At 43.7% G+C, this 13374-nt stretch overlaps 1 protein-coding gene across 3 annotated transcripts in view; it reads left to right on the top strand.

The window, feature by feature from the left end:
• GPC3 (glypican 3) overlaps nt 1-13046 on the top strand; it is a 239340-nt gene extending 226294 nt beyond the window's left edge. For all 3 annotated transcript variants that reach the window (XM_081896964.1, XM_081896963.1, XM_081896962.1), the window contains one exon: nt 12042-13046. In XM_081896964.1, the coding sequence (XP_081753090.1) occupies nt 12042-12211 (170 nt within the window). In that variant the 3' untranslated portion in view covers nt 12212-13046. The remainder of the gene's footprint in view (nt 1-12041) is intronic.
• The last annotated feature ends 328 nt before the right edge of the window (nt 13047-13374 follow it).

Below are 13374 nucleotides of genomic sequence, written 5' to 3'. Positions count from 1 at the left end.
GGAGAGGTAGAAACCACAAATTCTCTGGGTGCCATGACACTTGCCCACGATGCGACTCGACATGCAGGATAATTGCAAACTGGCACCCAGCAGCTTTGTTTCCACCCTGCTATTTGGCTCAGAGGGTGGCTGCCTCGGCTGTAGGTGGACACGCTGCGGTACAAGGCAGTGAATGATTTAGGCAAGCGAAACCAGCTTCCTCCAGTAACAAAGGCCAACTTGTTTGCAAAGCATGGAGACCCTGCCATGCAGCAAGATTCTAAGAAGATGAAGAAAGGAACTGGGTTCTTCCAGGGCCGGATTATGCCCTTTAGAAGCCCTAAGAACTGAACAGATTGTGGTGGGTTCTACATGCAATTTAAAATAAGAGCACTGAACTGGAAAATAAAATTTTACTTTTGCAAAGGCACAGAATTTACATGTATGCTGAAATGTAAATGCATGGTTAAACTATGGAACTCCCTCTCACAGGAGGCAGTGATTGCCACGAACCTAAATGACTATTTTAAAGGATTAGACAGATTCACTGGAGGAAAGAACTATCAACAGCTGTGAGCCATAATGGCTCTGCTCTGCCTCCATTTTCAGTGGCATGATTGTTTCTGAATATCAGTTGTTGGAAACTGCAGGAGAAGTGAGTGGTTTGGGGCTTAATTCTTCCTTGTGGTTTTCCCATGGCTGGCCCCTGAGAGAACAGGAGGCTGAACTCGAGTTGGACCCCTGGCCTGATCCAGCAGCTGGCTCTTCCTGTGCTGTAATGGCAAGATCTGACTTCCTCGCATTATTTTGATCGGCTTTAGTAGGAGAGCCCCTGGCTTAGGCAGGGATAAGTGATAAAAAGAGAAGAGGGAAATGGGGAGTATAAGGGCGTCCGGCTAAGTTTTTATTTTCCCTGTGGTGACTAATTCTTTAGAAGCATCAAATGCCAAGTTCTGTTTCGCTGGTGGCCTCAGCCTTCCTGTTGGGCTCTCCCGAACTGGATGCTCTCCAGCAGCCAGGTATGAAGGGGGTGTGGTTACTGGGCAGAGTCCATGGAAATGAGAGGAAATCAGAGTTCCATCTCATGCCTGCATCATCATCATCATCATCATTAATTAAATTATATACCACCCTTCACAGGGCTGTTTACAAAACACAAAATGCAAACAACAACAACAACAACAATAATAGAAAGACATTTAAAAGGACATAGGTTGTTTAACAGCTTCCCCTAGAAGATGGTCTTCAGGAAGTGAAAGTATTCACCAGGGCCTCTTCTGGTTGGAAGCATCTGCCCTTCAGGCCCTTATTTTTTACTGTGAAGCAACCTGTGCAAAGACCTTTGCGTTTTCTTCTGAGCCTTCCTGGGAGTGCAGTGGGTTTGCTTTGTTCTGCATTTGCTGCTTTATCTGTTTCCTTTTTTCTGTTGCTTTACACTTGTGGGAGGCATAGCTCAGTGGCAGAAGATCCGCTTAAGAGGGTGGGGTCTCACGGGATGGATGGGCAAAGACCCTTCTCTGCCACAAACCTGGGGAGCTGCTGCTGCTGGTCAGAGCAGATCACAAATGGGCAGGATGGGCAAATTTGTTGCTTAGTCGTTTCGTCGTGTCTGACTCTTCATGACCAGAGCACGCCAGGCACTCCTGTCTTCCACTGCCTCCCGCAGTAATATGTGACAGCTTCCTGTGTCCTTTTTATGATATTGATTTGTTGCTGAATTGGCTCTTTTTTCAATCAGTAGTTTTGTAATTTTGCACCTTTTTATTTTCGTTGTGTTAGTGTTGCAAGTGGATTTTATTTTATTTTAAAAGGAACTTGGCAGCAAGATGGGCTACAATTGTTGGAAATAAATGGAGGAGGAGAGGAGTTGGTGCACTAGGGGCCACTATAGAGATCTCCCTTCCCATCCCTCCCCCACCAATGCAGGAGTGTTGGAACTTATAGCATCACATTCATTGTGCTCTCAGATTGATACTCAGTGGAGCTTGGTGAAGGATGTGCTTCTGGGGAGCTGGAGAGGGAGAGGAAAGGGGCTGGAATGTGTGAGGCCAGGACATAACAACAACAGAGAGAGGTAGGGCTTGCACATCTGAGACCCCAGAGATAAGTCGCACCTACAATACTCTGTGTGCTGCTCAATGAGGCACCATAGGGTTGTACCCAATGCTAGGTCTTAGGTTCATTTATTTTAATGGGTCTACCCTTGAGTAGGACTTGGTTGGATACAGCCCGTAAGAGTTGGATGGGTTGTCAGAGGTCATCTAGTGCAGCCCTCTTCTGCACGTGTGTTGGTGAAACCAACAATTCATTGTGGGGATTTGCAGTTGGCTCCAAAGTCTGCCAAAGTGTTCCATCTTCTGTTGCCTTTGCATTCATACTCTGCGCTCACATTCACTGCCTTGAGAGAGAAAGTTTGTTAACTGGAATGAGTACAGTAAAATGTTAAATTTCTTGACTTTGCTGGGGATTCCCTGCCTCCTCCTTTATATACCAGTGACAGTGACAAAATCACCCTGAAGGTACCCCTGCTGCTGATCCAGGTGCGTCAGAGTCCACAGACAAAATCCCAGATCCTCCCTAACTATTGGTTTGATTATTTTTTTTATAAATGGTGCTCAATGTGGTGGCCCATCTTGTTTTTACAGTGGTGCTTCGCAAGACGAAATTAATTCGTTCCGCAAGTCTTTTCGTCTTGCGAGTTTTTCGTCTTGCGAAGCACGGTTTCCCATAGGAAATTGGAACCAAAAATGATCTTTAAGGATGATCAAGGAAGATATTTGGCAGTGGAAATTCAAATCCAAGGAGTAAAGATTTTGATTGTAGGAGTTTATGCACCTAATGAGGGGAAGGCCGAGTTCTTCAAGAAGTTACATGAGACTTTAATGGACTTTATGGACTTTAAAATCATAATGATGGGTGATATGAATGGAGTTGTCTCCACAAACATGGACAAAGCGCAAAGACAAGTAATATCTAATGATGGGAGACTACCAAAGACTTTCTTTGAACTGACTGATACCATGGACTTGATTGATATTTGGAGAACAAGGAACCCTCTGGAAAGAGAGGGAACCTTCTTCTCTGAAGCAAAAATGACCTGGACCAGAATCGATCAAATCTGGATTTCTAGCAATCTGGCACCAAGAGTGAAAAAAACAGAAATCTGCCCAAAAACCTGCTCCGACCATAATGCAGTAAAGATGGAAATGAAATTAACAACAGCTGGAACCTTTAGATGGAGAATGAATGACACCCTATTTAGAGAGCAAGAAATCTACCAAAAGGCCCAAAAAACAGTGAAGGATTATTTTGAGATAAATATGAGAACGGAGGTGGAAAAAAGAATAGTATGGGACGCAAGTAAGGCCGTGATGCGCGGTTTCCTAATTCAGCAGAATTCTATAAAGAGGAAAAAACAAAATGAGAGGAAGGAAAAGATATTGAAACAAATAAAAGAAGGAGAGAAGAAATTGAGATCTAAACCAAAGTCTCATGAGATTTTAAGAGAAATAAAATTTTATCAGACGCAATATATGGAACTGATGAACCAAGAAATAGAATGGAAGATAAAGCAAATGAGGCAAAAGACATTTGAATCGGCAGATAAATGTGGGAAATTGCTGTCATGGCAATTGAAAAAGAGACAAAAGTTGAATACTGTGACATCCTTGGAAATAGATGGGAAACTTATTACTAAACCAAATGAGATAAGTAATTGTTTTCAAAGTTTCTTCAAGAAATTGTACGCACAAGGGCCTATAAATGAACAAGAGACAGAGGAATTTCTTAAAAAATATGGACTACCAAAGATTTCAGAAAAAAACAAAAGGATTTTAAATGAGAAAATTACAGAACAAGAAATAGAGGGTGCCATTCAGAATATGCAATTGGGGAAATCACCAGGACCAGACGGCTTAACTGCGAAATATTACAAAGCACTCAAGGAATGGTTAATACAACCATTGAAGGAAGTATGCAACCAAATAATAGAGGGGAAAAAGGCTCCCTAATCGTGGAAAGAAGCATTCATCTCACTTGTACCAAAAACAGAGGAAGGGAAAACTCAAGTGAAGAACTACCACCCGATATCATTATTAAATGTGGATTACAAAATATTTGCAGACATTTTAGCAAAGAGATTTAAGAAAGTATTGGTAGAGGAGATTCATAAAAATCAAACAGGCTTTCTCCCAGGGAGACACATGTCAGACAATGTGAGGAACATTATAGATATTTTGGAGTTGCTGGAGGTGGACATTAACAGAAAGGCAGTTTTGATCTTTGTGGACGCGGAGAAAGCCTTTGACAACATTTCTTGGAATTTTATGAAGAAGAATCTCCAGGGGATGGGGGTAGGCCAAGGGTTTGAAAATGGTATAGGTGCAGTATATTCAGGGGCGCCGACTTATAAAAAATATTGGGGGGGCCCATACCGGGGTCCTGCCCCGGGAAGTTTTCTAAATTTTAGATGAAAATTAGTGAGTTTTAAAGTTTTTAAAAAGTATTTTAGAGTCATATGATCAACATTAGAACCCCGAAAACTCGACTCTCTATAACTCCACACTCCGGGAAACTCGACAAGCCTGAAACACTTTTTGGCTTTGAAAAAAGAAACAAAACATAAACACGCACGGTATTTTCGTAAAAAGCTAATTTAATTTACAGTAACAATTATGCTTATAGACTATTACAGAGCAGTGAATTTATAGCTCTGAAAAGACTGAAATGATATTTAAATAAATCCTAAACTATCATTAAAAGAATAAAACATAAAATATTGCTGTCGCACAGTAATAGCGCTTTGATTAATAAGTGAAATAGCTAATTTAAGCTTACTTTGAATAAGGCTGAGGGTTCATTAAATAAAAATAATATCTCAAAGTTAATGCTTTAATACAGTTAATAAAGTTAATACAGTATGCCTAATACTGTATGTAAATACTGTAATACTGTATGTAAATAACGGGCTTTAATTGGGTCTTACACCCTAAAAATATTTAAGTATTTGAAAATAACTAATACAGTACTATAGTAATATAGAAATACAGTACTAAACTAGTACTAATATTTTGAAACTGAAAATTTAACATTCTGTATGTATTTAATTCTCTATTTTATAAAGATTTTTAATATCTGACAGTGAGTTTGGAGTTAAATGCAAAAATCCTGAGGATCCATGTGGATCCATGCTTTGTAACCACGTTTTTGCACCACTGTGACCCTAGGCAACAGTGGGTGCGTGATTTTTTTGGTGCAAGATGTAGCCATGGACATGCTATGTTATCTGATGGTGAATTTGGAGTGACCCAATGCAAAAAACCTGAGGATCCATGTGGATCCGTGCTTTGTAACCACGTTTTTGCACCACTGTGACCCTAGGCAACAGTGGGTGCGTGATTTTTTTGGTGCAAGATGTAGTCATGGACATGCTATGTGATTTGATGGTGAATTTGGGGTGACCCAATGCAAAAATCCTGAGGATCCATGTGGATCCGTGCTTTGTAACCACGTGTTTGCACCATTGTGACCCTAGGCAACAGTGGGTGCGTGATTTTTTTGGTACAAGATGTAGCCATGGACATGCTATGTGATCTGATGGTGAATTTGGGGTGACCCAATGCAAAAATCCTGAGGATCCATGTGGATCCGTGCTTTGTAACCACGTTTTTGCACCATTGTGGCCCCAGGCCACAGTGGGTGCGTGATTTTTTGGGTGCAGGCTGTAGCCATGGACATGCTATGTTATCTGATGGTGAATTTGGGGTGACCCAGTGCAAAGATCCTGTGGATCCATGCTTTGTAACCATGTTTTTGCACCATTGCAGCCCCAGGCAACAGTGGGTGCGTGGTTTTTTTGGTACAGACTGTAGCCATGGACATGTAATGTGATCTGATGGTGAATTTGGGGTAACCCAATGCAAAAATCCTGAGGATCCATGTGGATCCGTGCTTTGTCACCACGTTTTAAATGGGGAGGGAAGGAAAAACACAGAAGGGACAAGAAGCACAAGAGGGGTGTGCGGAGAAGCAGCTGGCTAAGAATGCAGGCGAGGAGTTTAACGGGGTGGGGGGGAGGAAAGGAAGGCAAAAGTCCCCCCCCCAAGCCAGCCCTCTCTCTCTCTCCCACCTGGAGCCTGCAGGCAGTGTGACTAGGAAAGAATTAGAAGGAAAGACTCGATCCTTTCCTTAACCCTCTGCTTGCCAGGAGGGCAGGGGATTCCCTGCTCTTTGTTGAGTTTGAGCAAACGCAGCAACAGAAGCGGGTGGGCAGTAAGACCCTGAGGCAGAATGCTTCTGCCTTCCCTCGCCCCACCGACCAACCGCCCGATCTTATTTTTCCCTGATTTTTGCCGCTGCGCTCCGGCTCCAGGGACCACACATTCGCTCAATAATTTTCTTAAATTATTGGGGGGGCGGAGCCCCCCCAAACGAATTTTTGAGGGGGCTCGGGCCCCCTCAGGCCCCATGGAGTCGGCGCCTATGAGTATATTCTGAACAAAGAGCTAAACTAATTGTGAACAGTGTGGTAATGGACGAAATACCAATAGAAAAAGGCACACGACAGGGATGCCCTATATCCCCTCTACTTTTCATATCTGTCCTGGAGGTTTTGTTAAATATGATTAGAAAGGACCAGCTGGTTAAAGGAATACAGGTCGGAGCTAAACAATATAAATTAAGGGCATTTGCAGATGACTTAGTGCTAACCTTGCAACAGCCAGAAACTAGCACCAAAAGAGTTTTAGAACTAATTGAGATATTTGGTCAGGTAGCAGGATTTAAATTAAACAAACAAAAAACAAAGGTGTTGGAAAAAAAATTTAACAAAGGAAGAAAAAGATAGGTTTCAGAGTGAAACTGGGTTGGAAATAGCAAAAAAGGTCAAGTACCTGGGGGTAAATTTAACATCCAAAAATGTGAATCTATTTAAAGATAATTATGAAAAATGTTGGTTAGAAGTAAAGAAGGATCTAGATATATGGTCTAGGCTGAAACTTTCCTTGTTAGGCCGAATTGCTGTTATCAAGATGAATGTATTGCCGAGAATGCTGTTTTTGTTTCAGACGTTGCAGATCCTAGACAAAATGGACTGTTTCAAGAAGTGGCAGAAAGATATATCTAAATTTGTCTGGCAGGGCAAAAAGCCCAGAATAAAATTTAAGATTTTAACCGATGCGAAAGATAGAGGGGGCTTCGCCCTGCCAGACTTAAGACTTTATTATGAATCAGCAGCATTTTGCTGGTTGAAGCAATGGCTACTTCTGGAGGATACAGACATTTTGGATCTAGAAGGATATGACAATAGGCATGCATATTTGTGGTATGGCAATGTAAAGGTGTACAAAAGCTTTAAAAACCATATTGTCAGGAAAGCACTGTATAATGTTTGGATTAGATACAAAGATCTATTGGAAAGCAAAACCCCCAGGTGGTTGTCACCAATGGAAGCTAAGGCAGTGAAAAAACTCAACATGGAATCTAACTGGCCTAAATATTGTGAAATTTTAGAACAAGATGGTGAAAAGTTGAAGCTTCAAAGTTTTGAGAAGCTAAAGCATAAAGTTCGAGATTGGTTACATTATCGTCAGATAAATGAGACATTTAAGCAAGACAGGAAACTTGGTTTTCAGAAGGAGAGGTCAAAGTTAGAAACAGAATTGCTAGAACCCAATACTAAGAATCTATCTAGAATGTATAATTTGCTGCTGAAATGGAATACACAGGATGAAACGGTGAAATCAGCTATGATTAAATGGGCACAGGATATTGGTCATGATATTATGTTTGTGGATTGGGAACAGTTATGGACCACCGGTATTAAATTTACGGCATGTAGTGCCTTGAAAGAGAACATAATGAAAATGATCTATAGGTGGTACATGACCCCAGTCAAGCTTGCAAAGGTCTACCATTTGCCGATTAACAAATGTTGGAAGTGTAATGAGACTGAAGGCACCTTTTATCATCTTTGGTGGACCTGCCCAAAGATTAAGGCCAACTGGGAAATGATCTATAATGAAATTAAGAAAATCCTTAAGTGGACATTTGTAAAGAAACCGGAGGCTTTTCTCTTGGGCATGGTCGGCCAATTGGTACCAAAGAAAGATAGGACATTCTTTATGTATGCAACTACAGCAGCAAGAATCCTGTTGGCAAAGTATTGGAAGATGCAAGAACTACCTACTCTGGAAGAATGGCAGACGAAGGTGACTGAATATATGGGACTGGCAGAGATGACCGGCAGAATCCGCGACCAGAGGAAAGAGACAGTGGAGGAGGATTGGAAAAAATTTAAAATATATCTTAAAAATTATTGTAAAATCGTGGACTGATAAGATGTTAAGGGGAAAGAAACAAAGAATTACAGCTGTAAATGTTAATCTTAAGTAAATCTAAAAGAGACTTGATTAAAAAATTGACTGAAGGGTTGCTAAAAAAGAAAATGGTAAAATAAGGATGCGGTGAAAGGGAGGTATGGGGAAGTCAAATTCTGTTGTATGTTTTTGATATAGGTGTTTTGTTCTGTATTGTCTATTGTATGTTAAGAAAACTAATAAAAATTATTATTATAAAAATAAATCAATTAATGCGTTCCTATGGAAACCGCCTTCAGACCAGGTTCGGGGACAGTCTGTCCCCCGACCTATTCTGAAGGCTGGCGGGGGGCGAAAGTCTTTGCTCCCCCCCCGCCTTCCCGGGACAGCGGAGACTTTTCCGCTGTCCCGGGGAGATCTTAAAATGCTGGCGGGCGGCAGCGTAGGGTTCGCTGCCGTCCCCCAGCATTTTAAAAGCCCCCGGGACAGCAGAGACTTCTCCGCTGTCCCGGGGCAATTTAAAAATGCTGGTGGGCGGCAGCGAAGCCTTCGCTGCCGCCCGCCAGCATTTTAAAAACCCCGGGACAGCGGAGGACTTCTCCGCTGTCCGGGGCGATCTTAAAATGCTGGCGGGCGGCAGCGCTGCCGCCCGCCAGCATTTTAAAATCGCCCCGGGACAGCGCTGTCCGCTGTCCCGGGGCGATTTAAAAGCCCCCGGGAAGGCAGGCAGGGGGGACAAAGACTTTTGCCGCCCGCTCACCTTCAGAAGAGGTCCTGGACCTCTTCTGAAGGCTGGCGGGGGGCAAAAGTTTTTGCTCCCCCCCCGCCTGCCTTCAAAAGTGGTCCGGGGGCTTTTAAATCGCCCCGGGACAGTCCGGGGCGATTTAAAAACCCCCGGGAAGGCAGGCAGGGGGGACAAAGACTTTTGCCCCACACCGGCCTTCAGAAGAGGTCCTGGACCTCTTCTGAAGGCGGGCGGGCGGCAAAAGTCTTTGCTCCCCCCGCCTGCCTTCAAAAGCCATCCGGGATAGCGGGAAGCGCTTCCCTGCTATCCCGGACTGCTTTTAAAATGCTGGCGGTGGGGAGCAAAGCCTTTTGGCCCCCGCCGGCCTTCCTGGACCTCTTCTGAAGGCAGGAGGGGGGGAAGGCTTTGCTCCCCACCGCTAGCATTTAAAAGAGGTCCCCGGAGATTTCCCTATGGGCTTTCTTCTTGCGAAGCAAGCCCATAGGGAAATTCGTCTTGCGAAGCGCCTCCAAAACGGAGGGTTTTTCGTCTTGCGAGGCGTTCGTCTTGCGGGGCACCACTGTATTTAGCTTTCAAAATGGGTTGTTACATTCTTTTTCCCAAAGGAGAGGCAGCAAAGGAATACTGAAAATTAAATATTTAGCTTGTCGGAAGTGAAAAGGGACTTAATGTTCTGTATTCAGCTTCACAAATACCCTTCTGAGGCAGGGAGTAGGTTCTGAGGCATATTCCCATTTTCCAGTCTGAGGACACTCGGTGTCACCATTATTGGTTAAACCAAGCAAGGCTCAAAATCTGTTATCTTTTCAGCAACATGCAGGTCACCCTTGATTTTCTTGCATCTTTGATAGCTGTGCCTTGATAGCACCACACTTCTTGCTCATCTGCGGGCCAATATCCCCACCTTTCTCAGCCCCCTGATTCAATTCATTCTTGATGGGTGTTAGGTGTCAAAGAACAAATAATTCTTTCCCCTTGCTGCTCACGGCACAGTCTTCATGGCGGCAATGCAATTACGGGAGAGGATAAGACGTTGCTCAGCTTCATGCTCTGTTCAGCCTGGAGGCCATCCACCAGACTGTGCTTGGCATCTCCTCCAGAAGGCCCGGAGGCATGGCAACATGAAGGCATTCTCTGGCGTTGGCACCTAGCGGTCTCTCCTGTGGCCGCCTGGCTGGGTGCCAGCCTCACGTTGCCTTTGATGTTCTCCTTTTGTTTACAAGGCATGAGTCAAAAAGGCTGGCCTTTTATGGGACTGAAAATGGGGTGAGGATGGTGAGTATGGTGAACAGAGGGGAGAGCAGAAGGTAGTCAGTCACAGATATATAAAACCCACTAGGTTTATTTTTACATTTGTGTGTGTGTGTGTGTGCTCTCTGCTGCAATGCACGGGCTGGCTATGGCAGCTCAAAAGCAAATCTCCTTCCCTTCCTGGCTTTTGGCATGACTTTGGCTGCCCTTGCAGAGCTTTCCAGAAATGTTGGCGTCCAGCAAAAGGCGGCTGGTTGGTGATGACTCGGTACCTGGAAAGCTTGTGCCAAGGGAGATGAGAGGCATAATTCAAATTGTGTTTCCCCAGTGGAATGTCCCCCACCCCTTAACCCTTCCCCCATTTTTTATTTTTTATTTTTGTTGACATGGAAAGCACATATTTGAAGGCTTACAGCTGCTGGTCGCTGTCATTCCTGTTGCATGTTGAAGCAAGTCCAGAAGATCCTTGCGTTTGATGTGCTACCAGTTTGAAAAATCAAACATCCAAGCCCAGCCAGCCGCTCAGCACTAGAAGGGAGCTTTTACACACACACACACACACACACACACACACACACACACACACTGCACTCAGAGAGAGTGGGTGTGTGCTGGTGCTTTCAAGAGAAGAGCTGGTGGCGGGAGGAGGTGCTTCTTCTCCTGCTCCAAAATGCCAGTGGAGCTAACGAATATCCTTGCAAAAGGTCTGTCTAACTAGAAGCACAACGTACAGGGCTGGAGCGTAAGAGGAGGGAGGCTGGGGGAACTGAATTAGCACAGGTTGTCAAAATTGCCACCTGGGTGTATCCTGCCTGGTTCAGCTCTGGAGCTGATTTTGGGAGGCTGCCTGGAAGAGCTTGTGTGGCGGGGGGGGGGGGAGAGAATCTTGGCAGGACCAAGAGATTTAATTGAGAACTGGCTCCATGGCAGGAATGTTTGCATCATACAGAAGCCATTAGCGTGATTGGGCTCCCTTGTCCTCTGTGAATGTGCCATGTGGTGTGTGGTCTGTGCTCCCCAACGGAATCCCGCTTTGTGGTTGCTTTTGCTGGAGTGAATAGAGAAGAATTCTGAACACTACGTAAGGTGTCTGGATTCTTCTCTCTCTCCACCCACCACCCTTAGCCCACTTCTCCCACACCTCAGGCTGCTCCTTTAAAGGAAAGGAATGCTGTGGGGAAAACCTGGGAATTTTGAAATGCAGTTCTTCTGCCAAAATGAATCTAGTAGGGCAAAGTGTGCATAAAAATACATATGATAAGTGAAAAATGGCATAGGAAAGTCAGCATTACATTAGGGAATGTTGGTTTGCAAAACAAAATGTGTGCATTTGGCAAAATTGTGCAGTGAAATGTGTGTATTAGGAGAGATTTTCACTACAATCCTGATGAATTTTCATGAAGACTTGAAAAGTTGTGCAAATGTGGAGAACTGAAGATTGTAAAAATGGGAAATGGACACCCCTCCAAAAAGGTAGAGCAAGATTATCCCAGAACTGGAGCACCAAGAGAGCCTTGTTCTCTAAGCAATACAGAAAGCTTAAAAGCTCCCCACCTTATTAGCATTTAACTTGTGGAATTTCAACTAGCCAGGCTTCAGCAGCATATGGTTGAAATCGTGGGTTAGATGCACACAAGATGTGGGTATATTGTACTGATAGACCTGGAGTACTCAAATGACTCAAAAGTCATTTGAGCCACTAGCAGTAGGTTCCAGTGCATATTCAATATTCTTTCCTTTCTTTATTCTAGAGCTGGCGTATGATCTGGACACAGACAACATCCCTTCAAACAAGCAGCTCTGGGATCAGAAAAGCAAAGAGGTGTCAGTGATTCACAACCTTGGAACAGGCATCGTGATGCCGGGTCTGGATCTTTTGGGCTCTCTCCTAACAGTCCCACTTCTTCTGCTTGCCAAATAGTTGTGGAACTATCTCCTCACTGAATTTGCGACATTTCGTTTTGTGAAGTTTGCTCACAAACTCTCTTTCTCCTCCCAAGGCATGTGGAAAGAGCAGCTTCAAATAAGTTTCATTTTTAAAAAATTCAAATAAGACTTGAAGGAGGGACTCGTTGTAGATGTAGTGAACAAAAGAAAGTTCTTGTGTTTTGGAGAAGTCTTGCCTAATTATAAGAGGGTAAATATACTCAACATTTGCATCCCTTAAGAGATTTTCATAGCTTTTTAGAACAACAGCCTTGTTTCATCTTGAGCTAATTGGCATGGTCACTTAAAAATGGTATTAAGCATCATCCACTGGCTTTTAAATATATACATATTCAGTAATTGGACTGATTTTAGTGGACACTCACCTGAGAAACCTACAATATCCCACAGCAGCAATGACATGTTTTTACTCTGAGGGCTGGACCCCTGGACTGAATTTTCAACATCTGTAGCAAGATTGGCAGGAGGCATTCAGACTGAGCTTTCGTTGATTTGAAACTCTGAATTGTGGTTAATTATGAGCTACATATACAAATGTTGGAGAAATGTTTATGTGTGTTACATGGCTGCCTAGACAGCTCCCTGAATTGCAAACAAGCAGACCACTTCCTGGAAAAGATGGGTGCTGGGAGTTGGGAAGAAAATGGGCAGAACTAATTCAAAGCCTTCCCTTGTAGAGATGACCTGATTGGTGATGGGAAGACAGGCCACTCTGGAGAGGCCCCACGTTGTAGAAAGAGGCACCAAGCCCTTTGCAGAGAATACAGAACAGCAAGCATGTCATTTTTAATAAATTTCTAAAAAACAAACCACCGACAACCAAACGTGTTTTGTTTATCTGTTGGTCTTGTGCTCAGAGTCTGCATTTTGAGTATTTGGAGATCAGCCTAGTTGGGCAGCTTTGGGTTTATAATTTGCTGTTGAGGCAGCCAGGCAGTATTTTTAGGAGAAATAGATTCCAGTACCAGATGAGGCAAGTTGATCTATAGTGGTGGGTGTGTATGTGTGTGTTTCTGCATTCATTGCAGCTGCAAGACTGAATGCATGCAAAAATAATGTCTTAAATTTAAAATAAAACAGGAGCCCTACTCGATCATACTCAAGGGCACCCCCAGCTGAGACTTGCACTCACAGTGG

The sequence above is a fragment of the Podarcis melisellensis genome (genome assembly GCF_964234715.1).
Source record: "Podarcis melisellensis genome assembly, chromosome: Z".
In the NCBI taxonomy this organism is placed as follows: Eukaryota; Metazoa; Chordata; class Lepidosauria; order Squamata; family Lacertidae; genus Podarcis; species Podarcis melisellensis.
The sequence above is the reverse complement of the archived record's forward strand: the minus strand, read 5'-3'. Positions and strand labels throughout refer to the sequence as shown.